Source organism: Gamsiella multidivaricata (assembly GCF_025024155.1).
Source record: "Gamsiella multidivaricata strain RSA 2152 chromosome Unknown BC939scaffold_130, whole genome shotgun sequence".
NCBI lineage: Eukaryota > Fungi > Mortierellomycota > Mortierellomycetes > Mortierellales > Mortierellaceae > Gamsiella > Gamsiella multidivaricata.
In genome coordinates, this window is record NW_026251838.1 from 12,863 (window position 1) to 39,811 (window position 26,949).

Below are 26,949 nucleotides of genomic sequence, written 5' to 3' on the forward strand. Positions count from 1 at the left end.
GCATTCGGTTCTTTAAGATCCGAAAGGTTATTCGCTTTTATCAGAAGGCGCACGTCATTTCGGTCGGGACATAAAGCGTCTCGAGGGGGAGGTAAATATCGCCAGGTCAACATCGCCGATTGGAATGATCAGTCTTCCCTCTCCAAAGTCGCCGCAAAGCCTATCTAAAGCCAATACCATTGAACGGCGGCGGTAGAGCATGGGAGGTGGATTTCATTCTTATCGTCAATCCATTGACCTAGACAGAATACACAAGTAGATGAAGTCCAAAAAAAATATATATAAAAGTTCCTCGGGAGCTTAGTACTCTGAATTATTACAGAGTTCAATTTCTGAACCCGTCGATCCTGTATCTGCATCTTTTCATAGCGTCGCTGGTTCTTTTATACGACGAATAAAGGGAAAAAAAAGAAAATAAGCCTGTGATAACTCAAGAAACCTCATCTCTATTCTAAGCCCCGCAACGCGATGATGATGATGAAGATAACGAAGATACTTAGATCTTTCAATATCTAGAACCCGGCGTTTTTTTGTATTATCATGTTTAATTACCAGTGCTATTTATTACATCGAAGAAAAAAAAAAATTCTACCATCCCTTGCCTCTAAGGAGCCATTCTAGTCTTATCGCTTAATCCAACGGTTCGATAGCAGGTAGCGATGCATCGTTCGCATTCTGGGTGTTGTAACCTGTGTTCGTTCCGCTGTTCCTGTTATTCGAAGTAGTGGTGCTTCTATTGCCGCTGTTGCTGTTGCTGTTGCTGTTACTGTTGCTATCGTTATTGTCATTGCGTTCAGTCGGGAATGCTCCTGGGAGGTCCATGAAGGATCTAGCACCGGTCTCAGTGCCATTGCCCCCACCCGCAGCTGAAGGTGCGCTAGTGGCGCTGCTGTTTCCAGAGGGTGACTGGTGTCCTTCCGCATGTCTTTCGTCGCTGCCACTAACCAGCGAGAATCGGCTATAACCATATAAACATATATATGGTCAGTGGGTCTGCACATAAATATCATCCACAAAAGTATAAACGTGGCGTCCCTTTTTTTCGCATTACCATGTGGGGCATGTTCCGCTGACTTTGAGCCAAGGCTTGATACAATCTTCATGAAAGATATGTTTGCATGGCAATTGCAGCAGATTGTCCTCCTTTGCGAACTCGTCCTTGCAAACGCTGCATTCCGTCTTTGCCTCTACTCATGAATAAATCGAATAAGTCGTTTCATGTCCATGGTCAGTTTAAAAAAAGAAAAAAAAAGAAAAAAAAAGGGGGATAGTTTATCTACTGAATTCCATAAAACCCCTTCCTTACCCAGTTCTTCATCCGTCAACTTGTGATGGGGTATATTATCGATAATCTCGTCCGTGGCTCCAACTGGACCATGCTGGCGACTAGGGCGAGATCAAACCAGTAAAAATAAAACAATAAGTAGCACATTTCTAAAAAAAAAAAAAAAAAAAAAAACTCCCCACCACACGACATTGCGGCACTTTTCAGCACAAAGGCGAATTCAAATGTCAAAGTCCTTACTTTTGCAGTTCCATCATCTGTGAGATAATATCGTCAAGCCCTCCTTGTCCCCACGCATAGTCACCAGGGTTACCGGCAATCGGGAAGAATCCTCCACCACCTCCGCCCATGGGCCCACCAAAAACCCCACCGCCAAAACCGGGACTTCCCTGCAGTGCGGCAGGATCAGTTGTGTAGTGCACCTCGATCCCAAGACGATTCAGCAACCTGAACAAGATGAAATTTTGAGCGTCAGGTGAATGCAGTAAAAAAAATTCTGGCATGTTCTACAGCAGCCTGCTTCTTCATACATACCCTGATATGAACGATGGCGGGCTATGCCATTGTGGCCCCGGTTGCTGCTGTTGCTGTTGTTGTCGTTGTGGTTCCTGTTGACCTTCCTGACCATCTCTTGTAGAGATAGGATGCGAATCCTCGTGCTGCTGCTGCTGCTGCTGCTGCTGCTGTGACTGACTTCCCGAGGAGGGAGTACGGGTTGTGGTGCCCATAGGTCCCGTGTTAAAGATAATTTGTGTACCACTGCTGTAAACGGGTCCCTGCTGCCCCTGGAATGGGCTCTGTTGCTGCTGTGAAGCCCTCTGCGGAGTCGCAATCGCCTGAAAGAGTTGAAATAGGTCGTTAAGGTTGATAGATTCCGTGAACCCTGGGCCCTCCTGGCTGCCGCTACGATCCCCTCCAGCACCACCAGCGGTTGCAGGCTCAGGCTGTATGAACGTGCGCGGGTCATTATCGGCTTCAATCTGTCCAAAGTATCAAACATAGAATGCAAATCCTGATTGTCAGCACCATGCCGGCTTTTTTTTTTTTCCTTTCTTTCTTTCTTTCTTTCTTTCTTTTCAAAAAAGTTTGTTCTCGGTATCCAGAAAGGCATTACCTTTTCTACAAACTCGTTATGACAATGAGGACACATTGGATCCGGCACCATCATCGGTGTGATCTCTCGTTGACACTAAGTTCGCAATGATAAATCGAATACACAGGATGCTACTCGGTCAGCATATAAGTCTACATTACAGTCTTCGATCGCTATGCAAGGTCAAGAAAAAAAAACATTTGCCTGGTGGCACCAATAGTCGTTCGTGTGCTGCTGTCGCGCCGCAGCACTGTCTGTTGAGGTCGTCGTGGGCTCAGCATTCGTCGAGGTGTTATGAGGAGAGCGAGTACTATCGTTGGGGTTGTCTCTGATATGGTTGTTGTCCTGCTCGCTCTGGTTCTGACCCAAGGCGTAATTGTCCTCATGCTCCATGGTTGGTGAGAGTGAATGAAGAGTAAATGAGAAAAGTGGAATGAGTTGCGGCAAGAAAAACCGTGGTGTGTTGAAAATATTTGTATGTGGGGAAACGGCCTCGGTATGACCTCATGGCATGGCACCAAGACATTAAAAGTTTCAGTGTTGTACTTCATTTGGCAAATGCTATGCATCTACTCTAGAACAAAAATGTGCGACGTTGGCGCTGACGCAGCGGTGGTGGTGGTGGTAGTGTTTCCTCCTCAGACATATCCGATTCCAAATCCCCTGCCTGCGTGAACGAGTGCTGCACAATGCCCCCGGGAGTGTCAGTAAACGCGTAGTAGTCCGCCACGCACGAACTGACAATCGTCGGATAATACGGGTGCCAACTCACATCTCGCGCAGCATAGTCCGAGGGCTGGTCTGCTTTTAAGTACCGCTGGAACGCCTTACGGGTGTCCAGTGTTCGAACGAGCGTACCATCCAAACGGTAGATCGCAACCTTGCCATCTGAGCTTCCGGTGTAGAGGTATCGTTGGCCTGTCGTGTGCGCTGGTGAGAAATGACAGCGGATCAGCGTTTTCAACACCTTGTGTCCTTGAAATGCCATCACAGAACAGTCGCCCTGAGCATAGATTCGAGTAAGAGAATGGAGTTAAAAAAAACTGTCCGAGACGATTAGGAGATAGTTGTCAATGTGAGGAGCGTACCGGAACTTTGTATGATCTGCGTCCAGTATAGCGGTCCGTCCTGTAATCAAATCCAGTGTTCTTGGGCTTGGGAAGCTCTGCATACTCTCGTCTCGAATGCATCATTCGTAGATCCCAGAGAAGCATCTTCTGGTCCTTGCCGTTACTAGCCAAGTACCGGTTGTCGCCCTTTGAAGTAACATAAGTGATACCCTCAGAATGGCCTACAAGGACACCCGACGGTGTACTGTATCTCCCTGCGCTCATCGACCGACGGTCCCTAAGAGCGGATGAGCGAAGGATGGTTAATCGATCTTCATTATCATTCATGGCTCGGGTCTGGTAAAAAAGTTCCGCGACCCGTTTTCCTTACCAAACTTTGACAAGGCGGTCATCGCTACCGCTGAATAAAACTTGAGAGGACGATGGCTCTGCAAAGCACACGGCATTGACATCGCCGTTATGAGCTTCGACCGAATGTAGTACCGTCCTTGACTCAATGTCGTACACTATCCGTAGAACAAAAAAAAAAAAAAAAAAAAAAAAAAAAAAACGTTAGGGCAGGCAGTTCAAGCGTAGAGTCGTACCGATAAGATGAGCAAAAGGACTTACCATAAATCCGACCCCTGCCTCCGGCAACAATCTCCCTTCCGTCTCCTGAGAAACGAACAGACCACAGCTAATATACGCAAGCAATGGATGCATATGCAAATCATCAGTGCCAGACACATTTTCAGCTTGAGAAACTGCGCTATCTTTCATCACGTTGTGCCATCATGATTTTGCATACCCCTTCCCCATCTTCGTCAGTCGAAAAGTCCAGCTGGTGGTGAGTAGCAGGCGCGTCTGCCGCAGTCCGCGTTAGATACACATAAGGGGTGATACTGGAGTAGATCAGCCAGTGGTTATCAAGAGACAAGTTGTGGTCGGTGATGGTCCAGCGTCCTGGCATGCCCTGGATCACCCTCTCACGAATCAGCTTGTTCCCGGCCGTCTTATAGATGCGAAGCTGAAAGTCTCTATCGCAGGTCGCAAACAGAGACCTGCATATGTAGAAAGATAGCAATGCGTTAAAATGATGAACTAGTCAATGGCAATAAAATCATTTGGGAATAGGGGCAGCGAATGCTGCGCAACGGCCACCGATCGATCCTTACCCGTCCTCGGAGTACTGACCAGAGTACGCGGCCGCATTGTAGACATCGATAACCCTACCAGGGTTATCGGGCAAAATGGACTATCCCAAAAGAGTTTCATTGTTAGTTACTTACGCACTCTTTCATCCAGCAGCAGGACAATACGGCTGAATGGCACTTCAGCATTTACCTCTCCAAGACCCAGAGGATTGATAGAACGGGGTTTAAGCTCCCTCATCCACAGCCTTCGTGCAATACTCTTCTTCTTGAAGTCCTTTGCTGGAATATAGGCTGAGTCTACTCGTCCGAACTCTCCAGAGTTGAGAAGCTCAATCCCTTTTTCACGATCAGGTTCTGGGATGGGAGAGGGCGTCCTGGGAGGGCGACGTACGGTCGACATGCGGCTTCGGCCTTGCAGAGCCCGCATGATCTCCACCACTACAAAGCGGAAATGGACCGTTAGTGCTTGTTGTTCGATAAGGAATAATCTCTTGTCATAACAATGCGCAATGCGAAGATGAACACCTTACATTGATGGATTCTGGTAGGCTGTCCCTCTACTTGATATTCCAAAAGAGTCAACCATTTGTCAGAAACGAGACAGACACAGACACAACGATACCAGTGGCAGTACAAATCCTCAAGTCCCGTTTACCTCCGTCCCCTAACAGGTCTGCCAGATCGATTGTCGTAGTGCCATCACCGTCATCGTCCTCATCCTCATCCATAAAGATATCGTCCTCGTCGTGGCTCTCGTCATTGTCGTCTTCCTCAGCGTAGTCATAGATATCAACTTCAATATCCTCTCCATCGTCATCATCCCCATCCTCATCCTCATCCTCATCCTCTTCACCGTCATCGTCATCCTCTGCCGCTTCTTCGTACTGGTAGTCTTCGTCGCCCTCGTCCTCGTCGTCCTCCATATGAGCACGGTTCTCCTCGTTGTTGTTCATTTGAAGCAAAAGAAGGGCTGTTTAAAGGATGTTTCTAGGACTTTAGGGATTTCAGGGATTTCCCAAGACTGAGAGCTGAAAAACTGCCGGAAAGTATAGGAAGAGGAGGTAAAGAGGAAAAAAGGCAAAGACGATGTCGAAAGACCTGAGAAGGAATGGCGAAAACGCTTCAACGTGACGGTACTCCCTTGAAGCAGCCAATCACAGGCGGCCTCCTCTCCGAGACGCCCAAACCTTATTTTATCTCGATCCGTGTATTGAACAAAGGCCTTCGTGTTTTATTACTGAACTTGCATCCGAACTCGTTTATCTGTCACTTCATTCCTTCAGGACAACAGAGGTGCCTCTTCGGCTTGTTTGCCGTTCCGTAGTGCGCTTGATACTCTCGACAATCTCCATTGCTACAGTTGCGTCCTTGACCTACAGTTGCGAAAAAAGAGGGAAGGCAATATCTTTGTCAAGATAAAACACCTCGTGCAGTTGCAGCGATTTTGACAAAATAGCATGTGCAGTAAGCAGAAACAGCGAGAGAAGGACTGACCTTGAGCAAGAATGAAATGGGTTTTCCTTCTTCAATGCCGATGAAGCGCACGTATTTCTCACCAGTGATAACCACATTCATATCCGGAAAGATGGCGACATTGAGAATAAGGCGCAAGACGCCGTCAGTTCTCATCACTGTCGAGAATTAAGCAACGACAGCACGTTAGTCGGAACAACATAGTAATCTAACGCGATAAAGACACCAAGGAACATGAATATGCCGTTTTTACCTAGACGCGCCAGCTTCGTGTCCTTTCGGCTAACATTGACCTTGAAGGTTCCCTTTCCTCTCTCCTTCCAGGCATGGTTCTTTTCCGTATCAGCGTAAAGTTTCCCTTTGGTTTGGTAGATATTCATCTCATCCTCTTCGCCCGTATGCACTATAACGATGGTGGGCAGGTCTTAGTGTTAGAAACCCCTTGGAAAGCAAATAGCCAATTGGCGTCTTCTTTTTGTCGACATCTCTTACCGTCGATCTGATCAGCATTAGTGAAAGCCCCGGCACCAAAGCTATGCTCATCATCCTCTCCTTGCTCTGGGTCTCTATCATTGTCTCCCACATCCTGCGACAGAAGCGATCCAAAATCAGCCCGTTCCTGGGAGCTTTCCTGGTCGATAAACGATCCTGATGTGAAGCTTGCTTCCTTGCCAAAGCCGTGTTTTCCCCCAAACGTGCTGAAGGAACCCGAAAATGTGGGCTGCGATGCTGAGGAGAACGCCTAAGTGCGATAATACGAAATGGAGTCGTCAGGACACATAGAATCGTCCGGCATACTGCCAATTGTTATAGAAGCCCATTTGGAAAGCACATACTGAAGTCGATGGATTGGCGCCGGCAGTGGATCCAAGGACTGATTTGGTCCCAAAGATACTTCCGGCAGTTGAGTCGGTGGCAGCTCCTGAACTTGCGCCAAATCCAGAGGTGCTTGTTGTGCTCGACTGGCCAAAAATGCTCTTTGCAGATTCGCCTCCAAAGACATTCGTCGAGGACGCTGCAGTCGCAAAGGGACTGACTGAGGACGCGTTTCCAAATCCGCCAGAGAAAGGAGCAGGTTTGCTGTCGAAGATATTGGTGTTTGCCACAGCAGCAAAAGGACTTGCTGTTGAAGTTGCATTCAGGCCCTTCAACGTTGCACTCGAGCTGCCGAATACACTCTCCGTAGGCTTGACGCTGGCAAAAGGGCTGGAGACTGAGGTGTTTGCTGATTCTGCCTCCTGATCACCAACGGATGAAGGGGTTGATTCGGTGTCGATGGGTGTGTCTGTTTTAGCAGCCGGTTGCTGCGAGCTCTCATCCTGTGTTACGTCGTCGTTGCTTCCCTGATCGCTCTCCACATCATCCATGTCCTTGCTCTGGTGCTCTGAACTTTCAGCCGTCTTGACGTCCTCCAGAGGCATTGTCTTGAGATTCCGTTGGATCTGCTTGACCTCTGCCCTGGATACAGCCTCATCAGCTTCAACCTCAGGCTTACTATCGGGGACAGAGAAAGAGATGCCAGACAGCAATAGGTCAGGACAATCAAAGAAAGCGTAATCGATATTGACCACCACCAAAATGGTCCAGACAAAATGCAGCAGCAACACTGAACTTGCATTTTCTTTGGTGGCACCTCCTCGGAGTTGGCTTCGGTCTCAGGTTTGGCTCCGGTAGACTAATCATTCGCCATGAAAGAAGGTCAGTGATCTGTTGATGGCTTCTCCTTGCTTGCTAGCTCATGCCTCGCGTGATTCCTAAAGGACATGCGGGTATGCGGGGTTCCTCAACGAGGAGTGGCCACTCACCAACACTCCTTCGCCCTGCTTCTCAAGCGCCTCTAGTTCGTCCCTTTTTCTCTTTGCGTGCTCATCTATTGGGGAGGGAGGAAAAAACGATTGGGATTAGTTAGCATCAAACGCCCGACGCGAAACAGAGTTGGTGAAGAACACGACTTTGTCGAGTGTCCTCGTTGATACCTTGAGATGGCGACTCGATGCGGTTGATGGGACTCGACATTGGGATACGGTGCGATCAGATTAGAGTGAATGGACGAGATAAAATCGGAGGAAGAAATGGGCGGAGCAGCAACAAGAGGAGGAGGGAGAGGTGGAGGAGTAGAGCGGTGGAGCGAATGTTCGTTTGTTTTGATGAGAGAGGGGGAGGGGGAAGGGGAAGGGGAAGGAGGTGAGTCTGGTTCGATCACTTTTGTTACATGTGGTCCTTGTCGGGTGGGTGTGCTACGTCACAGATCAATCCTTCGTATATAGCTGCTGTGCACTCTGAGGATGCCAGACTGAACAGAAGAATTGACCAGATCACTGCCAGGGTATGTTTATTGGACCTAGACTGCACTGAACTACCAAAGCGGGGATTGAAAGAAAGAGGACAGGTTGGGCAAGTGGACGTCGGGGGTAGCAACAAACAGCGTTGCGATTGAGTCGAAGAATTGAAGAGAAGAGACAGGGTAGACTGAACAAGAGGAATATCGGCACAGTCAAGTGCGCACGTGAGGGGGGGAGGGGAGAGTGAGAGAGAGAGAAAGAGAGAGTGCGAGTGCGAGGGAGGGAAAAAGAAGGAGAGGATGTTGAAAGAGGAGTGAGTACGCGAAAGAAGGAAAGAAGGCCGATTGTCGTCCTCGTTACGAGCGAGTCTGTGGTCCCATTATCGGGGTGTATACGCGTGTGCTTGAGGGAGCTGTCTGATCGGTCTGATCTGCACCAAAAATGGATCGGACATCTGCAATTAAGTTTCCCTTTTTCCCACCCTCCTTCTTCCTGCCCACTCACAGCACTCCATCCGTTCCCATCAAACTGAATAACTCATAAAACGAACTCCGTCCGCCCGTCTTTCCCTTCTCCCCTTCTCTCTTTCTTCCTTCACCACTCCTCTCCTCTCCTCTCCTCTCCCTCTCTTTCTTCCTCGCACACCCATTTCACCTGTTTATATATATACATATCTATCTATATACTTTATATATTTATATCCGTCGCTTGTTTGGCTATAAAAACACGCTTCGTTGGTTTCCAATGCGTCTCTCCTCATCTCTCCTCAGCTCCTCCGCCATCCTCACCATGGCCATCACAATCACCTCCACTCCCATCAGCGGCAACACCAAGCCCCTCACCCCAGAGCGCATGCTCACCCTCGCCCGTCCCTCGGCTGCCTCGCTCTCGCCCAATGGTCGTCTCGCTGTCTTCTCCGCATCCCGCTACGCCGTCGACACCAACAAGTCCATCCGCAACCTCCACCTTGTCGACCTCGCAGACAATAATACCCTCTCGGACCTCACCCCCCAGGTCCCCGACACCAACCATGACAACGCCGTCTGGCTCGATGACAATAGCCTCGCATTTCTCGCCAAGGGTCAGCTCCATGTCAAGGCCGTTGGCTCCGACAGCGAGCCCTATATCCTCACACACTTCCCCGTCGACATCACCAACGTCAAGTTCAACAGGGCAGCCAACCTGATTGCCTTCTCTGCCGCCGTTTACACCGACGGTACGCTTGAGGGTGCCAGGGAAAAGGACGAGTATATCAAGGTCCACAAGAAGGACACTGCCCTGGCCTTCGATACTCTCATGGTCCGCCACTGGGACGAGTTTATCCAGGAAAAGAAGAATAACATCTTTGTAGTTAAGATCAAGAGGAGCGGCGACAAGTTCGTGGTCGATGGTCACGCCATTAACCTCTTGCTCAACACTGGTCTGGAGTCGCCCACCATTCCCTTTGGTGACCAGGGCGACTACGATATTTCTCCCAACGGCCAGGAGATCGTCTTTGTCTCCAAGATCAACACCCCCGATAATGCCTGGCAGACAACCACCCACATCTACACCGTCCCTGTCACCGGCGGTGTCGTCCCCAAGAACATCAACCCCGAGAGTGTCGGAGCTGCCAGCCACCCAGTCTTCTCCTCGACCGGGAGGTCTATTGCCTACCTCCAGATGCTCAAGCCTCAGTACGAGGCTGACCGCAACAGGATTGTCGTTCACTTCAACGGACAGTCTCGCATCGTGGCCAAGGACTGGAACCGCAGCCCCAGCAGCATTCTCTTTGACAGCAAGGATGAGAACATCTTTGTCACGGCTGAGGATCAAGGACATGTCAAGGTCTTCAAGATCAACCTTCAAACCGAGTCCATCGAACCCATTGTGAATGAGCATTCTCAAAGTGGACTGAGCCTCATCGATGACAACACTCTTCTTTACTCCACAGCCTCCTTGACCAGCCCCAGCGACCTTTTTACCGTCGATATCAAGACCAAGGATATTCAGCGTCGCACTAATGTCCACGCCAAAACCCTCGCCAATGTCTACCTCGCAACTCCTGAGGACGTCTGGTTCAAGGGTGATCAGGGCAGAGACATCCATGGCTTCCTCCTGAAGCCCATCGGATTCGACCCTTCCAAGAAGTATCCTCTGGCCTTCATTGTTCACGGTGGCCCTCAGAGCGCCTTTAATGACAATTGGAGCACACGCTGGAATCCTAACATCTTTGCAAGCGCCGGGTTTGTTGTTGTCTTCTTGAACCCTACTGGATCGACTGGATATGGTCAGGAATTGACGGATGCGATCAACAACAATTGGGGCGGTTCTCCTTATATTGACCTGATGAAGGGTCTGGACTACGTTCTTGAGCACCATGCCTACATCGATCAGGCTCGTGTTGCTGCTTTGGGAGCCTCGTATGGTGGATATATGATGAACTGGATCAACGGCCACACCGACCGCTTCAACTGCTTAGTTAACCACGACGGCATCTTTGATACCAAGAACGGATTCTATGCGACCGAGGAGCTCTACTTCCCTGAGCACGAGTATGGTGGTGTCCCATGGGATCCCAAGGCCAAGGATAACTATGAGCGATGGAACCCCGCCAACTTTGTCCAGAACTGGAAGACACCCACTCTCGTCATCCACAGCGACAAAGACTATCGTCTGCCCGTCACTGAGGGTCTTTCAACTTTTACGGTTTTGCAGCGCAAGGGCATTCCTTCACGCTTTGTCTATTTCCCCGACGAAAACCACTGGTAAGTGCCATCGTGCTTTGATTTTCTGCAATAGTTCAAAAGGATCTGAAGTGCTTATACATCTACACATCTCATTACTATGACAAACAGGGTTCTCAAGGCTGCCAACAGCTTGCGCTGGCATGCCGAGGTCATCAACTGGATCCAAAAGTGGACTGCTGAGCCTAAACGGAACGTCAACGGCATGGAGGAGACATTTGTGTACGAGACCTCTCAGGTTCGCATCAATTAAACTCATGTATGTATCTATAATATTAAAGCACTCTTTCACAAACAAAGACAAACATTGGTCTATTTAAGCAGAAGAGTTTTCGCCTTCATCCATGTCCTCTTCTGAGTCTTGCCTTCCAGACTGGAAGCAAAGATTTGTAACTCGTGCATCAATTCAACAAGCAGAACCGTTGCTTCTTGACATTTATCCCCAATCCCAACGAGGGCGATGTTTCAGGCCCCAGACGACATGGTAAGTTGGCATCCTCATACGAAATAAGCGCCATTTTGCCTAAGAAACCCAGCGTTTTCGGTTCGCAGGGTGCGGTTGGTCTCAATGAATGAGCAGCAGTTCTCTAGGAATTGTGGATTCATTTTTCAGTTTTGGCATAGCTTGATCAACTGGAAAAAAAAAAATTGGTGGCGAAAACTAAATTGATGGGTGATTTTTAATGCATACGGTAACGGCCTAGAGGTGACCTCAAAAGAAAGTCAGGATCTGCCCAGACTGGAGCTATGGCTGCAGCCAGAACTTTGTGTCGACAAGCCTTTTCTTGCCCGGGAAGATACTCCTATTCTGTCGTGGACCCCCATTACCGACAATTGATTTTTATCGAAAGGGACGGGGATGACTTAGGCCTACTTGGAGGCCAAGGCCCAGCCCTTCAAAGATTGATAGAGGGCATGCATACCTCTGGGGAGCACCTAGCGGCCACGTCGTTTTTTCATTCCTGTTCCTATTTCCAGCGGTCAATACCGTATCCCATCCACCAAAAATGTTTTGATGGCAATCAACTCACACAGCAATAAAGACGCTGGTTAGCACTGCGCAGATAACATCCATACAAAAAGATGTCGCTCGACTCAGTTAGACTGCATTGAGAGGGGGCGTCGATTAAGATGAGAAGCGGCTCGAGAGTCTTCACCCAAATCCCAACCTTGTAGATCTGTAGGTTGACGTGAACCCAAGTCCTGCTCAAATGCGCCAAGAGCAGACCCAGGCCAACCTCAACGGGGAGACCTCTCTCATCCGTCCTCCTCAAGACCACCATACGGAAGGCTGTTCCATTCCTTTCGGCCCTACTGGTCGAATTGTTGCGATCTTGATGATTTTAGCTGGTTCGCTGCCAATACGCGAACGACGATATGATGTTAGCAGCACAGGAGAGGATCATACAAACCGTAAAAAACACAGAGTTCAGAATAGGATCAAGTACGCGACCCGCGACATTCAAGAGCCAAGCCGCAGAAAACAACGCGCCCCTTCGTAGTGTGTAGGCCATCTCGCCGATTGCTTCATCACGACCCAGGAAGAAAGCTCTCCATCTCCACCTCTATCCTCTATTTCGAACGTACTAGATCATCATTAGACAGCATACGCCATGTCTGATTCAGAGCACACGCCCATGCCCGAGGAGGATCCTACACATGGTCTCTTTGGCTCTGACGAGGACGACGAGGACGACGAGCAGCAAAGCCATAGCCAGAATCATAGCCAGGACCGGTCCCAGGACAACGCTCACCACCGCGGCTCGGACTCGGAAGGTAGTGTTCGTGGCTCGCCCGACAGACGCCAGCGTAGACGGAACAACCGTTTTTCTGATGACGAGGATGAAGACATGGATGGCGGACGGGATTCCAGAGACGAGTTCTCTGGAGGAAAGGTCAAAAGACCTGCCGGAAGGATCGATGACGATGACGACGAGGATGAGCAGCAGGAAGAACGCAGCCAGAAATCCGACAATGAAGACGACAGTAATATGCAACAAAGCCTTGGCGATCTGTTTGGAGACGAGGATGAGAGTGGCAGCGAGGAGGACGATAATCGAGACAGGCACCAATCGCACAGGAGGTAAGGGAAACACTACTCAACCTGCAACCATGATGTTTTTGTTGGCGGTACTATAAGGACTATGATTGCTAACGACTGTAAATTATGATGCCTGCATCAAATTGTAGATCGCCATCTATTGACGACTTTATTTCGGATGACGACTCCGATCGGGCGAGAAAGAGGAAGGACAAGCAAAGGAAACAAGAGCAGCGTCGCGAGGGATCTGATGATGATCGCGATCTCGATAACGACTATGGCAACTCTCAATCGAGGACGAGAGTCGAGAACAGGGCATCAGTCCAGCTGCCTGAAATTGGCTTCCCCTACAGCTCTGATGGCAAGGTACATAACTGAAATGCATTCCCCCACCCTCCCTCCACTTTCCAGCTTTTGAATCCTCGTTCAGCAAGATATAGCCACACGCCACCTTACAATCATACTCTTGTCCATTTCCGATTTAGATTTATTTGTCTCGTCTGCCAAACTTCCTGAACGTGGATACTAAACCATTCGACCCAGATACCTATGACGATGACCAGGAGAGAAATGGAGATGAATCTGAAAGCATGCAGAAGATCAAACTAAAGGTCGAAAACACAATCCGCTGGCGTTTCAAGGACGGACAGGACGACCCCAGCATTCTTACCAAGGACCGTGAGAAGGAGTCAAATGCTCGTTTTGTGCGCTGGTCTGATGGATCACTTTCGTTGGTTCTCGGAGACGAAATGTTCCAGGTCAATGCTCAGGCGCTTCATAACCAGCATCAATTCTTGGTGGTCCACCATCCTTCGGAGTTGATGTTACAGACCCAGCAGGCGTTCACAGATACCTTGACCTTCCAGCCACAGTCGACGCAATCGTCAACGCATCGTAAATTGACAGCAGCCATCGCGGGCAAACATGTTAAGAGTGTCAAGACCGTGATGGTGGCAACCTTGAGTGATCCCAAGGCTGCCAAGGAAGCAATCGAACAGCGCGAGTTGGAGCAGGTTCGCAGTCGTCGCAAGGTTGCTGCAGAGAGGAGCAGGCACGCTAGAGCAACTGGACTCACTGCCAGTGGACTGGAGGAGAGCGATGGCGAGCACGATGATGAAGATGACGAGGACTTTGAAGCCGAAGAGGAGAGAAGACGCGAGAAGATCATGGTAAGGATTTTTTTATATGTCAATACTAGATGCGCCTCTATGGCTCCTTTTTGGTAGCAGTAAGTTTGCATCGTAACTAATGCTCATTTCTGTTAAATACCATAGTCTATCAAAAAGTCCGGATCGGATAATTACAAGTCCAGGAACCGTTACTCGAGCGATGAAGATGATAGCATGGAAGACGAAGATGATTACGGCGGACGTGGGCGCCAAAGAAGGGATAGAAGCCGTGAGCGGGATCGTAGTCGTGAGCGAGATCGCAGCCGTGACAGGAATCGCAGCCGTGACCGCAGTGGAGATCGACACCGCCGTCGCAGTCCCAGCCGCAGCAGGAGCAGAAGCAGAAGCAAGAGCCATAGCCGTAGTCGCAGCCGTAGTCCTATCCGTCGTCATGGCGGCAGCAGCAGTCGTGGTGGTCGTGGTCGTAGCTACAGTCGTAGTCCCAGTCGCAGTCGGAGCCGAAGTCGGAGCCCACGTAGCCCGGGCAGCCCTCGGCCGAAGCGTCGTTCTGGCAATGATCGGAATCGGGATCGGAATGAGGACGCGGATGATGATCGCGAGCAGCAGAGAAGGGTGTCTGAAGACGAGAGACAGCATGATGAGGATGAAGATGAGGAACAGGCTGTGCAGAGACGGCCCAAGAAGAGAAGGACTGCATTGGACAGTGACGAGGAGTAGGAAGATGATCTCCTCTTTTGACATACGAGAAGCGCATGCATCCACACCACACGCATAGGCACACATGCGGCAATAAACAGTACTCATCAATTGGATGATATCGAGTCATCGAACAGCAGTTAAATCGTCGAAATGAAGAGGGAGTGATGTTTAGATGCTGCTGCTTCGCCGAATAGTGACTTTTTGCGGAGATTTCCATAAGCAGACAGGAGAACAAACAAAGATCAATCTTCCATTCCTCTCATTCTGCAGTTCCTTCATTCCATTACAAATGAACCTTGTCTCATACCGAAGTGCTTCTCGTGCTTGGAAGGCACTTCACGGCAATCTTACTACCCCAATGGCTCTGTTACCTTCTGTCCCTGGAAGGCGCCCACTGCTCCACGCCAGTAATAGATTCCTTAGTGCGGCAACGCATGGTATGCCTCATAAACAAGTCGCCCTCCAGGCAGAGAGATCGGGCTGGATCAGGTACGGGACTGCTTCCAATGCCCAATTGCAGTTGGATCCGCACTCACACTCTCGGTAAGATAACCAGATCGGATGCGCCCCTCTTTCGGCGGCAATTACCCAGCACTCGATCAAAGCTCATTTGATTGATCTGAGACAGTTAATGACATGACATTGCTAGTAATCATACGGGGCTGCGTGCTAGTATGTTGTCGCAACAGCAGCAGCTCATGATGGCATGTGGAAATCAAAGCCGGGTAGCCGGAATGGATCAAATGTCTCATACAGAAAAATATAATTCGATAACTGTACATCCTTGCATGCCCATTTGGCTTATATGGCAATGGTGCAACTAAATTATGGTATTTTGGAAACCGTGCGCGCATGCTTGTGAGTGTATAAGGGAAAAGGGTTTTTTACCTTGCGGGCGCGCGTTCTGAGACATTGACCACAACAATGACACCTCAACTGGTCAGCAAATAAATAACGCATCGCATCCTTCTCATAAGGTCCTCTTTTTTATTTTATTCTTCCCCTTCACTCTCTCTTTTTCTTCTTCAGCTCATCTTTGTTTTTTTTTCTTTTTTTTTGTTCGCCTCTGATTCTACAGCTGTACTCTCGACAGGCGACTCAAGCATCCTAGGACCGGACTATCAACCCACGTACAATTTCACACCTCGACGACGACTTTGTTCGTAACCAACAGCACCAGATTCAACACAGATATAACACCGAACAACAAAGTCATCATGTCTGAAAAAGTCGCGCTCATCGGATCAGGCAACTGGTAAATGGAATTCACATTGTCCATTGCAGTGGAATGAACGAACTTGTCATGGAAAATGTGTTCGCCCAAAAAGAAACACCCGTGGGAAAAAAAATCAGGGACCCTGAGTAAGAGATGGAACACTAAACTATCTCTTTTTGTTTGTTTTTTTCTTACTGTTTCTGTTCTAGGGGTTCAGCAGTAGCGAAAATCATCGGAGGCAATGTCCACAATTTCGAACATTTTGACAAAGAGGTCAAGATGTGGGTGTTTGAGGAACAAGTCGATGGACAGAACTTGACCGACATCATCAATACCAAGCACGAAAACGTCAAGTACGTATCTTTTTCTCTCTCTCTCTGTCTGTCTGTCGTTTCTTCATCGTTTAAGAAAAACATAAGAAAAAAAGGTCCGATCGTGGGGTGGGATGCAATGGGCTTGGTTTGTGGCAATGGCTATGAGCTATGGTGTTCGGTTTTCCCCACTTTGCGTACTGCTGATCATTCAGAACAAAACTCTCTTTTGGTTTTGGTGGGGTAAAAGTGATAAAAAAAAAGTTTATGGAGACGCGATATCTTTATGATGAGATCTCTCTCCATTTTCATGGCAAGAACGACCGATGGATGAGATCCGCATATTTTTTTTGTTGGTGTGATGCCTTGTAAAGGCGATAAGCTCTGCGTAGGACTATGGGGCAAAAAAAAAAAAAAAAAAACTGGATCTCTTGGGATTAAAAGGGACGCGCATTATCTCGGACCTGTTTGGGTCACACAACACGACAAATCATCTATGCAAGGGAAAAAAAAATGGCCATCATTGCTGCGATAACACCGATCCGCGGAACCGTTTGTCTAATTCTTTCGTTTCGTGCTGTCGTGTCTCTTTTTTTTTTTTTAGATACTTGCCTGGAATCAAATTGCCCGAGAATGTTGTAGCTTGCCCGGATCTGGTTCAGACGTGCTCAGACGCCACAATGATTGTCTTTGTTGTTCCTCATCAGGTATGAACCTAAGAAGTTTGTTCTCGAAAACAATTTTTTTACGCTTTCATTCAGAAGCGCGCAAGGGACGAGGAGTGGAGTAGTCAAAGAAGCAGTGCTCGGGACTCTCCCCTCCTATACACTGCTTCGATTGAATCGCAGTTACAGGATAACCGTTCAGAGTGAGAACGGCTCAGGGCGGGTAAATCCTTATAAAGAGGATTGGCGATGATGGCTAGTGTTTACAGAGCATGTAGGACAAAGGGGCTGTCGGATCCCGAATGCCTAGGGATCGCGCATAGCAATGTGTGAGAAGAATTAAGATAAATGTGTTTGCGGAAATTCTGATTTCTAATGATGATCCACAAATACCTTTTTGTACTCCCTTATGTATGACTAGTTTGTTGCCGGTGTCTGCAAACAACTGAAGGGCAAGATCCCAGCCAACTGCAAAGCAATCTCGTTGATCAAGGGTATCGATTACAACGACGGAGGATTCCGACTGATCTCGGATATGATCCAGGATGCCCTCGGAATCCGGTCCTGTGTCTTGAGTGGAGCCAACATTGCAAGCGAGGTCGCAGAGGGACGATTCTGTGAGACGACGATCGGCTATAGAAACAGGAATGATGGCGAGTTGTTCAGGGATATTTTTCACACGCCGTATTTCCGAGTTAATATTGTTGAGGATGTGATTGGGGTCGAGTTGTGTGGTGCACTCAAGAACATCATTGCAATCGGAGGTGGACTGGTCGATGGACTCAAGTAAGTCGTCGCTTTGAGAAAGATGGATCTGTATGCACTTTCATAATTTAGGCGGCACCTAGGTCTGACATTGCATTACACACGCGTCTTGTTGTTTGTTCAAACTAGGCTGGGCGACAATACAAAGGCAGCGATCATCCGTATCGGATTGGCCGAGATGCGCAAATTTGCGCAGATGTTCTACAAGGATGTCAGGGACGCGACGTTTTTCGAGTCGTGCGGTGTTGCGGATCTGATCACGACGTGTGCCGGCGGCCGTAACCGCAAGGTGGCCGAGGCACATGTGACAACCGGCAAGTCGTTCGACCAGCTGGAGCAGGAGATGTTGAACGGACAGAAGCTGCAGGGTACATCGACTGCGAAGGATATGTACAAGATCTTGTCAAAGAAGGGGCTGTGCCATGAGTTCCCGTTGATGACGACGATCTACAGAATTTGCTATGAGGACCTGCCGCCGATCAAGCTCGTTGAGGATATCTAGGATGAGCGTGTTGCAGGGTTGCATGCGGAAGAATGGGCAAAGAAGAAGTATAGGTGAGGCGCCTTTTCCAGATAAACTAGCACGTTACACATTCGCAATGGATTGCAGCAGAAAATCTGTTTTTACCGCCCCGTCCGGACATAAAATTGTTGTCACTTTCAGGTGCAATGCAGTGGTGCGCTTAAAATGACAATGGTAGCCGTTCTTGGTGTAACTGGTGCACGGCATCTTTCCGAGGTTCTGCCCCCCCTTCCCCCCTCCCCCCTCCCTCCTCCTTCCCTTCATGAGAAGTAATAATAATTCCGATGGATTCAGCGTTAGGGAAAAGCACATGGAAGTAGCATATGGGGCTGGCTACTTGGTTCTAATTGGCTAAAGAAGAAGCGCGTGAAGATACACAAAATACAAATGTCATCGTGTAGCGGAGAATGAGTGAGAATATTCGGCCGGGAGAACGCCCTCGATGACGGTATTAGTGGCAACCAATGAGATTAGATGGGGCGGGGGGGAAGGATCGCGTCGAAAATAGCTCCTCATGCATGCATATTTCTATGGACTCGCGAAGCATTGACCACAATCTAGAAAGATCGCTCTTGACGCGTCTACAGCTGAGCGGACCGCACTAGTCTAGTTGCTGCTCTCAATCCAGAGAATACAAAGTGGCTACGCAGATTTGCTCACCGGCCTATCATAAGTTGAGACTATACTCTCACCAGCCCTGACAACAGTTTCAAATGAAACCCTGTTGGAATGAGCATGGGCCCTCCTTTTGGGCGCCTGCTCTTTCATTTATTTTCATTTATTTCACACAAACAGCCTATCAGTTGGCTTGTTTGCGTCTGTTTTTGGTACCCTGCTTCTCTCCTCACCCCCTTCCTTGTCCATAGAACTATCATGTATCTCCAATATTCATTTCCACAAAATAAAAATAAAAAGGGACGTGCCCTACTTCTGATAAAGTAAAATAGTTTAAAAAATATGATAGCGACAGAGCGAAAGGTAGATAGGAAACAATACTGAATGAGGAAATTGCAGATATGATGAACCAAGTGAGCAAAAGGAAGAAGAAGGAAAAGAATGGCTAAGGGAGAGGAGCCAAGGGATGGGCGAGGGGCAGACCATGTGCACACTTCCTACTTAAGCATTTTTAATTATTTTATTTTTATTTTATGGTAGAGAACGATTGACTGAGGGATAGAGAGGCAGGGGAAAAGGAACAGGGGGCTCTCTTGCCTTAATGGACTGCGGTAGATACGGCATGTCGTTTACGGGTGGTCATAGACAAGGGGGCAGGTTATGGGGGCAGCAGGGTGCGAGGAGAAAGCAAGATTGAAGGGCGCATGTGCCAAACCGTAAAATGAAGCGAGAGCTAGTGCGTTTGCCGCAACAACTACTGTGTTGCCTGGTATCTGTCAGAGATGACTGATGATGCCATTTGTACGAGTTTTTCTGTTGTGTCTAGATGCGACCACAGCGAATTGATAAATGTTTTCTCTTTCAAGAGATATGACATGCGATTTAGTCTATGTAATCACATTGTAGCTGAATTAATAATGTCGTGGATTGTTATTGTGCCTTGCGGATCAAATAATAGGTAACGTCAAACAGAGCGCGGAAGGCAGGGTGTCACAGAAGAAGAACGAAAAATAACCGACTATGAAGAGAAAGGAAGAGAGTCCATGAAGAGAAGAGTAGGGGAGGACAAGATAGGGGAAGAGAGGAGTGGAAAATTGGGTGGGGCGAAGGAAAAGACGGCGAGGATGCGGAAATGGTAGTGAACGTGTTCCTCCTGCATTTGTCCTATGATATATTCTAAATCCTAGGAGAGAAGAAGAGTGGAATTGTTTCCATATTATACACACGCAGTGTATACACATGCACTGTTGCATGTATGTTTGTATGAGTATGCATCCAGTGCGTTGTACAGGCAGAAATTGCAGTTCACTATAAGATAGACATGATAATTTATGGAGCATGGGGTAAATGGAAGAGATGTATAGTTGTGGCAAGTGACAAGCAGAAGAAAGGCACGAGCGCGTCCTCGTTCAGGTAGAGACACACAGGCACAGACACAGACACAGGCAGCAGGCATAGGAACAGCTACAGGCACAAGAACAGGAACGGGAACGGGAACAGAAACAGGAACAGGAACAGGTACAGGTACAGGTACAGACATGCCAATAAACCTAATAGTGTGCAATGGCGAATTGGATGGGGCGTGCCTTTTTCCCCTCTTTCTTCTTTCTCCGTTGTGTCCTCCCTCCCTCTTGGTTCCCCTCCTTCCTTCTTCTTCCTTAAGAGAAGACTCATTCTCCACCTCATTGCATTTTTTTCCTTCGTCTCATTCATTCAACTTGTTCCTCATCCCACCCTCACCCGTCGTTTTTCTTTATTTTCCCCCCATATCTCTGTCTGTATTTTTTCTCATGCACAGCAGCACAGTAGAGCACGCTTTCTTATTATCGCCTTACCCCACACCGTTCTATCCCCTGCATCCAATCCAATGCGCATCACAGACATCCCCGCAGAGTGCATCCTCCGTGTAGTTGAGTTCCTCGACCTGCCTGACCAGCACAGTCTTCTCCTGACCTGTTCGGACCTCTTCTCGAAGGTCGTCCCTGGACTCTACCGGTCGCCCTTCAGAGCCATCCTCGCCTATGACCAATGGCGACTCGCATCATCTTCCTTATCTCCCTTATCTCAACCATCTTTACCGTCACCTTCACGTCCAACCCCAACTACGACTACGATCACACACCGCCCTTCTCTCTCCATCATTACCACTACTACAGCCACCTCTACTCGCCACAGGCTAAATAGTAACTACCCCAATAATATCAATGTCAGCACACCACAGCACAGCAGTGTCAACGCATTCGCTAACGCAAATAACAATGTGAACACCAGCGCCAACACCGGCCCCATTGCCCCCCTCGGAGGTGGAGGAGTCCATCGGCCCCAAAACATCTCCACTTCCTCCGTATCATCCACTGCATCCACTACATCCACTGCTACCTCTTCGTACTCCTCCACTAACAATAACAACGATCGCACTACCAACTCACCGACAACAGCAACCTCTTCATCGTCCAAACAAATTGATCCCTTCACCAGTCTCCTCCTTCGGACCCATGGTTGTCCATCCCCACCTCGCCATACTACCGCGCAGAAACAAAGCCAAGGTCACCAAAAAAGACCTGCTTCCCTACAGCGCCGGTCCTATTCAGAACATCCAAAGGGCACCAGCAGCAGCAGCGGCGGCGGCAGTACTGTTACCTCTGTCAGTCAAGTCAATCTGCGATCTAGGAGCAACAACGGCAATGACTACAGTCACCATATTTTCAACAGTAGCATCTCAAACACTCATCACTACCCGAGCATCAACAGCAACAACAACTGCTGCTGTTACAATGGCACACAAATCAACATTAAGGCTCGTACTACTATCAATCCTCTCGCGCAACTAAAGCTGAACAAAATCACTCGGCTTCTCCAGCTCCTGATCTCTTGCACCTCTGTCCAGGCACGTCTTCCTGCGCTACGGTACCCTGGTTACGGGCAACAATGGATCCGGCCGCCATGCTATGTCGATTATCTTCAGCACTATATTGATCAGCAGGAAAGCGGTCAGAGCTTGATCCAATGCTTTCATCTGCTCTTTGCAAACCTGGTCCAGTGTCGATGGGACGATGAGGCCCAAGGGCTCGGCGTGCCCATCGCTCCACCGGATAAAGAGGCCTATAGGGTTCTTCACCAGATCCAAAAAGAGTTTATGACGCATAGCGCGGCGAAGATACGGACATTGTCAGTCTCGGTGGCTCATACCGTTGAACATGCAACAGAGCTGGTACCGCAGTTGGCGGCGGTGACGAAGCTGGAGCTGACAGACGTGGAGGATCCGGAATTCAAAGTGGATGAGGCGGTTGATTTTATAAAGTCGCATCGGATGCTGTTTGGGCATGTTATTAGAGATGTCAGGTTGGTCGATAAGGCGGCTGTGACACCAAGCTCGTCGCCAACCTCCCCGTCATCGCCACCGCTTTTGACGACTGCCTCGCCGACGATTAACACGGCAGCAGCGCATGCGTTTGCGGCCTACGCCTCAACAACTCGTTTCATGGGGATCCACAATAACCATAATCATCTCCTCGCGGTGATGGATACGCTCAAGAATCTGGAACGGATCGACGCTACGGCCTGGGCGAATTGCATCTTACATCTAGACGCCATTCCAACCACACATCTCAAACGTCTTTGGCTTTCGTTTGCGTTCCCACCCTCAGAGACCGTCGACAGCAAAGCTGCGCGACTGTCCGAGTACTTAGACCGATGCCGGAGACTAGAGGAGGTCCGGATCCCGATCCGACGGGCAGACGTCTTTCATTGGGCCCTACAGGAGAAGAAGACAGCATTGATCTGTGCGCCGATCTTGGCGAGCTCAAAGACAAAGAGATTACCACGGATTCGTAGGATCCATCTCCAGGGCCCGAGTCTGGAACTGATGGATTGTGTTCAGGACGCGGTTTTTGCATTCCAGGATACGCTCGAGGATCTGGAGGCACGGTCGCGGTTGAGGGTATGGCAGCCGACGACGCTGAGCTGGAAGTGTATCCTTCCGAGACTGACATGTCTGAGGCTCGAAGGAGAGATCAGTATGCATTTCTGTATGGAGACGTTGGAGCGATGTCCAGCGCTTGAGGAGCTATCTTTGGCGACAGCCACAGCGGAGGATTATAGATTTCAGCAATCAGGGTATGGGTATGGGCACAGACATGGGCAGATACAGCAGGATCCAGGTTCAAACCTGCTGTTGTTTATTCGCTCGAGAGAGATGTACAAGATCGGATCGCTTAAATGGTTGAGGTCCTTGAGTTTGATAGGGCCCTGGCAGATCCCGGATATGGCTCTGAGAAGGATTGCAGATCGATGCGAACATCTGAAGGAACTGGCTCTGGATCAGACGATGGGGTCAACGATCGGGGGCGTGCTGTTGGCGGTTGAACGGATGCAAAGACTCGAGAAATTGGATCTGTGTTTGGATATTGTGGATCTGCGATTGGTAAAAGTTGCAGCGAGGAAACTGAGGTTCTTGTCGTCAGTGCGACTGACCAACTTGCGAAGCGAGGAGTATTAAAGCGCGATCAGTAATAATAAACTGCTTTTGGTGCGAGGGTAGCAGTTACGCATGGGGTTGGCGCCCCAAAGATCCAAGGCAGCCCGGACTAGACCCTTATAAAAGCTGGTTAGGTAGACTTGCCACCAATTTGGGTTTCGCCACCATTTTTCTTTTATCCCTGTCTTTGTCCAGTCCAGTTGATCAAATTGTGCCAAAGCTGAAAGAGAACTGGGTCAAGCTCGTCGTGCTCTGCTCATTCATTGAAGCCAACCACACCATGCGAGCCGGAAACGCCAAGTTCCTTAGGCAAAATGACACTCATTTCGCATGAGGATGCCAACTTGATATGTCGTCTGGGGCCTGAAACATCCAAAGTCTATAGCAGTACAAATGAACTTTTTTTTTTTGTCGCTACTAGTCGAGTATTTGAATATTACGTGGGGTTTATTGCGCTTTTCATGGTAACGCGATGGGCTGAGTCTTCTCCGCCAGCCAAAAGACCGCCCATCGGAACTGCCAAAGGATCATCATTCGACTCACAAGCAGCAGCGTCGGCAAAAGACAGATCAAAAACGGGACTGCCAGGGATCCCAGTGTCACGACCAAGACAAACACCGCCAGCGCAAACATGAACTTCCACAGCAAGAAATAAAACAAGACACTGATTGTATGTTGATCACTGACCGTCGCCCACAAATGGGCTGCGCCCCGATCCCACAAATTCCTATACCGCTGCTGTCTCCTCCTAGCTATTGCCGTTCCTGATTCAAATATCGGCTTTGGCAATCCGACAAAGACCTTGGCGGTACGGTGTGTATACTTTTCCAGAGCTTTGTAGTCGACCAAGGATCGTGACACAACCAGATCGACTCTTGCGAGGGCTCTCCAAGAGGTGACGGTGGCGACCATGCATAGATATCCAATCGGGGGAATAATCATGCTCACGGCTGCGATGATGGCTGTCACCAATGTCCAGACAAAGCAAAACAGTGCCCAGGGGAAAATAACGGCGATATTATAGGCAAGGCCCATCCAGGCCTTGCCGTCGCCGACAATGCTCCAGTGCGACTCTGGGGCGTCATCTTCGTCGTCGTGTTGTGCGTAAGTATGAGGGGATTCGGCCTCGGTGCCGAGGAGGCGATCCACATCCCGAGAGTGCAAGGCATCATCTTCGCGACCATAAGAAACCTGGCCTTGCAGGAGGTTGGGTGCGGAGGGTTGGGCTAAGGGTGATGAAGAAGACGATGGGCTGATGGCGCCGTATTGGGCGGTTTGTGTTGGAGGCAGCGAGGAGGAGGGGTCTGGTCTACTTGGACCTCCGCTTCCACTTCCGCTGCCGGACTGATAGTAATGGGAGGACGGCGTCGAATCTAGTGGTATCCTGGTCTTGATATCAAGGCCACGTTGGCCGGGAGGTCCTCGAAGATGGTCGTAGTTGTCATGAAGCTGGGGGATATCTTTGATAATCGTGGCCTCGTATGAAGGGGGTGCGTCCTCGAACATTCCTTGGTGGGAAGATTCTCCAGCTCTGGTTGTTGTTTTATAAGTGGCTGTAGCTGTAGTAGTCGTGGTTCGTATGGCTGCCTCGAGACTGGGTGCCGAGGGCTGAGCAAGCGGGATGGTTGGGGAAGTAGGAAGTGCCAAGTGGATGGGTTGGCTCTCGGATAGGTTTTCTTCATAGCGGATGGGTGCTTCGTTGCCAAAGGTGGTCGAAGCGCTGTCATTGTTTTTCTTCTTCTTCTGAGCAGCGCTGAGGTAGGTGGAGGGGACGCTCTGCCAAGGCTGGCCGTCATCGAAGGGATCATTTGGGTCGAGGGATGACATTACTGAGAGGAAGGAAGGAAGGTGGAGATGAGGAATGAAGAAAGTGTGAGAAGAATAAAAGACAGAGGGCGAGGGACGAAAAACATTCTTGGCATTTTAACGCCGTCTAACCTTATGAAAAAAGCCTGTGCAGCTGTAAGCTATCATCAGGGCACATTACGCTGAGGGCATATCTGTAGAAGGAATAATATACACGGTTTATTTTTGCAATGAAGAGAGACGGATTAGATTTCACTTGAGCACAACGGCCGCATTGCGCAGACCGAGGTACTGCTGCACGACGCCAATGGGATGGTTCTTGATCGACTGGTACACCTCCGTCGAATGATACCGCAGCCGTGTCTTTGGGTCCGTGTAGCGAGCCTAGATAAACCATACCAATTGAAAATACTTGTTTAAATGAACCGACATCCATCGACATCATTCAAAGACCGCTACTTATTCTCTGCTTTTCTGTGCTCACCTCCAGTCCGGTAATGTCGCAGTACTTTTTCTGTGGAGTCATCGATGGCAGTGCCTCAATATTCCAGTCTACAATTGCAGATGGCAATAGGTATAAAGCAATTGTCAGAGAGAAGCATTGCAGCGAGTCGATGCTGAGCAAATGCGTCGCTAACGCTGATTCGATCAACTTACAAGTTGGAGTGCTTGTTTTCCACTCCTTGGCCTTTTCCAGGGTAATGATCTGCTTCAAGTTCTTTGTCTTTTTGGACGCATGCCATCCTGATTTCTTGAAGGGCTTGTGAATATGCGCCATGTTCAGTACTCCAGGAACTCCTTGATTTGGCTGATCAAGTGTGCCGCTGCTGGAGCTCGAAGGCGATGCAGAAATGGAGGATGCAATAGAGGAGGCCCCAGTAACCTGGTCATCGTCCTCCTCATCCTAGTCGGGGCGAGTTCGTTGTTGTTTTTGTTGTTGTTGTTGAACAAGGACGACGATTAGAACACTCAACGGCGTTGCTTTCCTGGGTTGACATGCACTCATGGACGAAAACCACCTCCCGTTTTACCTTTCCTTTGCGCGTAAATCGGCCCTTGCTGGATTTTGATTTGGCGACCCTATTAAGTTGATGAGCGACAAGGAAGATCAACACGTTGGCCTCCAATCGGTCGTCCGACAGAGTTGATGAAATGCTTTCGACTATAGCTCCTCCTTGCTGCTGAATCGTTAATGGACTGGTGGACGTACATTGCTGACTCTGCTTTTGCGTGATTGGTTAACTGGAGAGCTGATGGACGGGAAGAGTGAATTGTGTGCAGCATGTCGTGCAACATGCCCCATGGATAGCCCTTAAGGTTCGCTCTACGCCCCGAATGCGTGCTTCTCGTTCAAGGATCATCATCATTCTTCATTCTCTTTCGCCATCAGTCCATCCTTTCCCATTGATACCTGTCAAGGGTTGAGCGAACCAGAGAACGTACTCGAGGCGGTTGAACAGTATCCTCAGGCCCCCAAACAGTCAAGGAGTCTCTCATCAGACTGTAAGGATGATCTTGATCCCCTTGCATGGAAAACATGCCGCCTCGGTCTCTTCACACTTCATCAACCTCTAACCACAGCCTCACGTACTCTTGCTACAGGCTTATTCTTTCAGATACAAAAAGCAATGTCAGGGTA

General features: G+C 49.1%; 9 protein-coding genes across 9 annotated transcripts; 4 read left to right on the plus strand and 5 right to left on the minus strand.

Moving 5' to 3' along the window:
* Positions 1-535: 535 nt before the first annotated feature.
* BC939DRAFT_469498 (uncharacterized protein) lies at positions 536-2,887 on the minus strand. The gene is made up of 7 exons (XM_051558018.1): positions 2,583-2,887; positions 2,400-2,474; positions 1,820-2,265; positions 1,526-1,732; positions 1,307-1,386; positions 1,052-1,187; positions 536-958 (listed from the first exon to the last, which is right to left on the minus strand). Exons 1-7 carry the CDS (start codon positions 2,769-2,771, stop codon positions 631-633), a joined length of 1,461 nt encoding a protein of 486 aa, XP_051406396.1. The 5' UTR covers positions 2,772-2,887; the 3' UTR covers positions 536-630.
* A 24-nt stretch (positions 2,888-2,911) lies between these two features.
* BC939DRAFT_417232 (WD40-repeat-containing domain protein) lies at positions 2,912-5,659 on the minus strand. Its single transcript, XM_051553019.1, has 9 exons — positions 5,237-5,659; positions 5,112-5,141; positions 4,772-5,019; positions 4,603-4,682; positions 4,236-4,488; positions 4,058-4,124; positions 3,819-3,954; positions 3,467-3,725; positions 2,912-3,381 (listed from the first exon to the last, which is right to left on the minus strand). Exons 1-9 carry the CDS (start codon positions 5,532-5,534, stop codon positions 2,953-2,955), a joined length of 1,800 nt encoding a protein of 599 aa, XP_051406397.1. The 5' UTR covers positions 5,535-5,659; the 3' UTR covers positions 2,912-2,952.
* A 75-nt stretch (positions 5,660-5,734) lies between these two features.
* BC939DRAFT_52596 (uncharacterized protein) lies at positions 5,735-8,249 on the minus strand. The gene is made up of 8 exons (XM_051561344.1): positions 8,031-8,249; positions 7,860-7,924; positions 7,671-7,729; positions 6,891-7,548; positions 6,547-6,796; positions 6,308-6,457; positions 6,076-6,212; positions 5,735-5,986 (listed from the first exon to the last, which is right to left on the minus strand). The coding sequence occupies exons 1-8, from the start codon at positions 8,068-8,070 to the stop codon at positions 5,936-5,938; spliced, it is 1,410 nt and encodes a 469-aa protein (XP_051406398.1). The 5' UTR covers positions 8,071-8,249; the 3' UTR covers positions 5,735-5,935.
* Positions 8,250-9,188: 939 nt separating this feature from the next.
* On the plus strand, positions 9,189-11,315 carry BC939DRAFT_403943 (peptidase, S9A/B/C family, catalytic domain protein; the record flags this gene model as incomplete). The annotated part of the gene is made up of 2 exons (XM_051552774.1): positions 9,189-11,083; positions 11,174-11,315. 2 exons carry the CDS (start codon positions 9,189-9,191, stop codon positions 11,313-11,315), a joined length of 2,037 nt encoding a protein of 678 aa, XP_051406399.1.
* Positions 11,316-12,675: 1,360 nt separating this feature from the next.
* On the plus strand, positions 12,676-14,950 carry BC939DRAFT_508406 (Leo1-like protein-domain-containing protein; the record flags this gene model as incomplete). Its single annotated transcript, XM_051560996.1, has 4 exons — positions 12,676-13,145; positions 13,253-13,469; positions 13,589-14,272; positions 14,378-14,950. The coding sequence occupies 4 exons, from the start codon at positions 12,676-12,678 to the stop codon at positions 14,948-14,950; spliced, it is 1,944 nt and encodes a 647-aa protein (XP_051406400.1).
* A 976-nt stretch (positions 14,951-15,926) lies between these two features.
* Positions 15,927-18,655, plus strand: BC939DRAFT_469507 (NAD-dependent glycerol-3-phosphate dehydrogenase N-terminus-domain-containing protein). The gene is made up of 5 exons (XM_051558020.1): positions 15,927-16,187; positions 16,358-16,501; positions 17,064-17,166; positions 17,546-17,910; positions 18,019-18,655. The coding sequence occupies exons 1-5, from the start codon at positions 16,150-16,152 to the stop codon at positions 18,389-18,391; spliced, it is 1,023 nt and encodes a 340-aa protein (XP_051406401.1). The 5' UTR covers positions 15,927-16,149; the 3' UTR covers positions 18,392-18,655.
* A 2,239-nt stretch (positions 18,656-20,894) lies between these two features.
* Positions 20,895-23,525, plus strand: BC939DRAFT_508408 (uncharacterized protein; the record flags this gene model as incomplete). The annotated part of the gene is made up of 1 exon (XM_051560997.1): positions 20,895-23,525. One exon carries the CDS (start codon positions 20,895-20,897, stop codon positions 23,523-23,525), a length of 2,631 nt encoding a protein of 876 aa, XP_051406402.1.
* A 219-nt stretch (positions 23,526-23,744) lies between these two features.
* On the minus strand, positions 23,745-25,597 carry BC939DRAFT_52791 (uncharacterized protein). The gene is made up of 2 exons (XM_051561438.1): positions 25,443-25,597; positions 23,745-25,333 (listed from the first exon to the last, which is right to left on the minus strand). Exon 2 carries the CDS (start codon positions 25,329-25,331, stop codon positions 23,964-23,966), a length of 1,368 nt encoding a protein of 455 aa, XP_051406403.1. The 5' UTR covers positions 25,332-25,333; positions 25,443-25,597; the 3' UTR covers positions 23,745-23,963.
* BC939DRAFT_469513 (INO80 complex subunit C) lies at positions 25,508-26,564 on the minus strand. Its single transcript, XM_051558021.1, has 4 exons — positions 26,342-26,564; positions 25,968-26,214; positions 25,795-25,862; positions 25,508-25,694 (listed from the first exon to the last, which is right to left on the minus strand). Exons 2-4 carry the CDS (start codon positions 26,086-26,088, stop codon positions 25,563-25,565), a joined length of 321 nt encoding a protein of 106 aa, XP_051406404.1. The 5' UTR covers positions 26,089-26,214; positions 26,342-26,564; the 3' UTR covers positions 25,508-25,562.
* Positions 26,565-26,949: the final 385 nt, after the last annotated feature.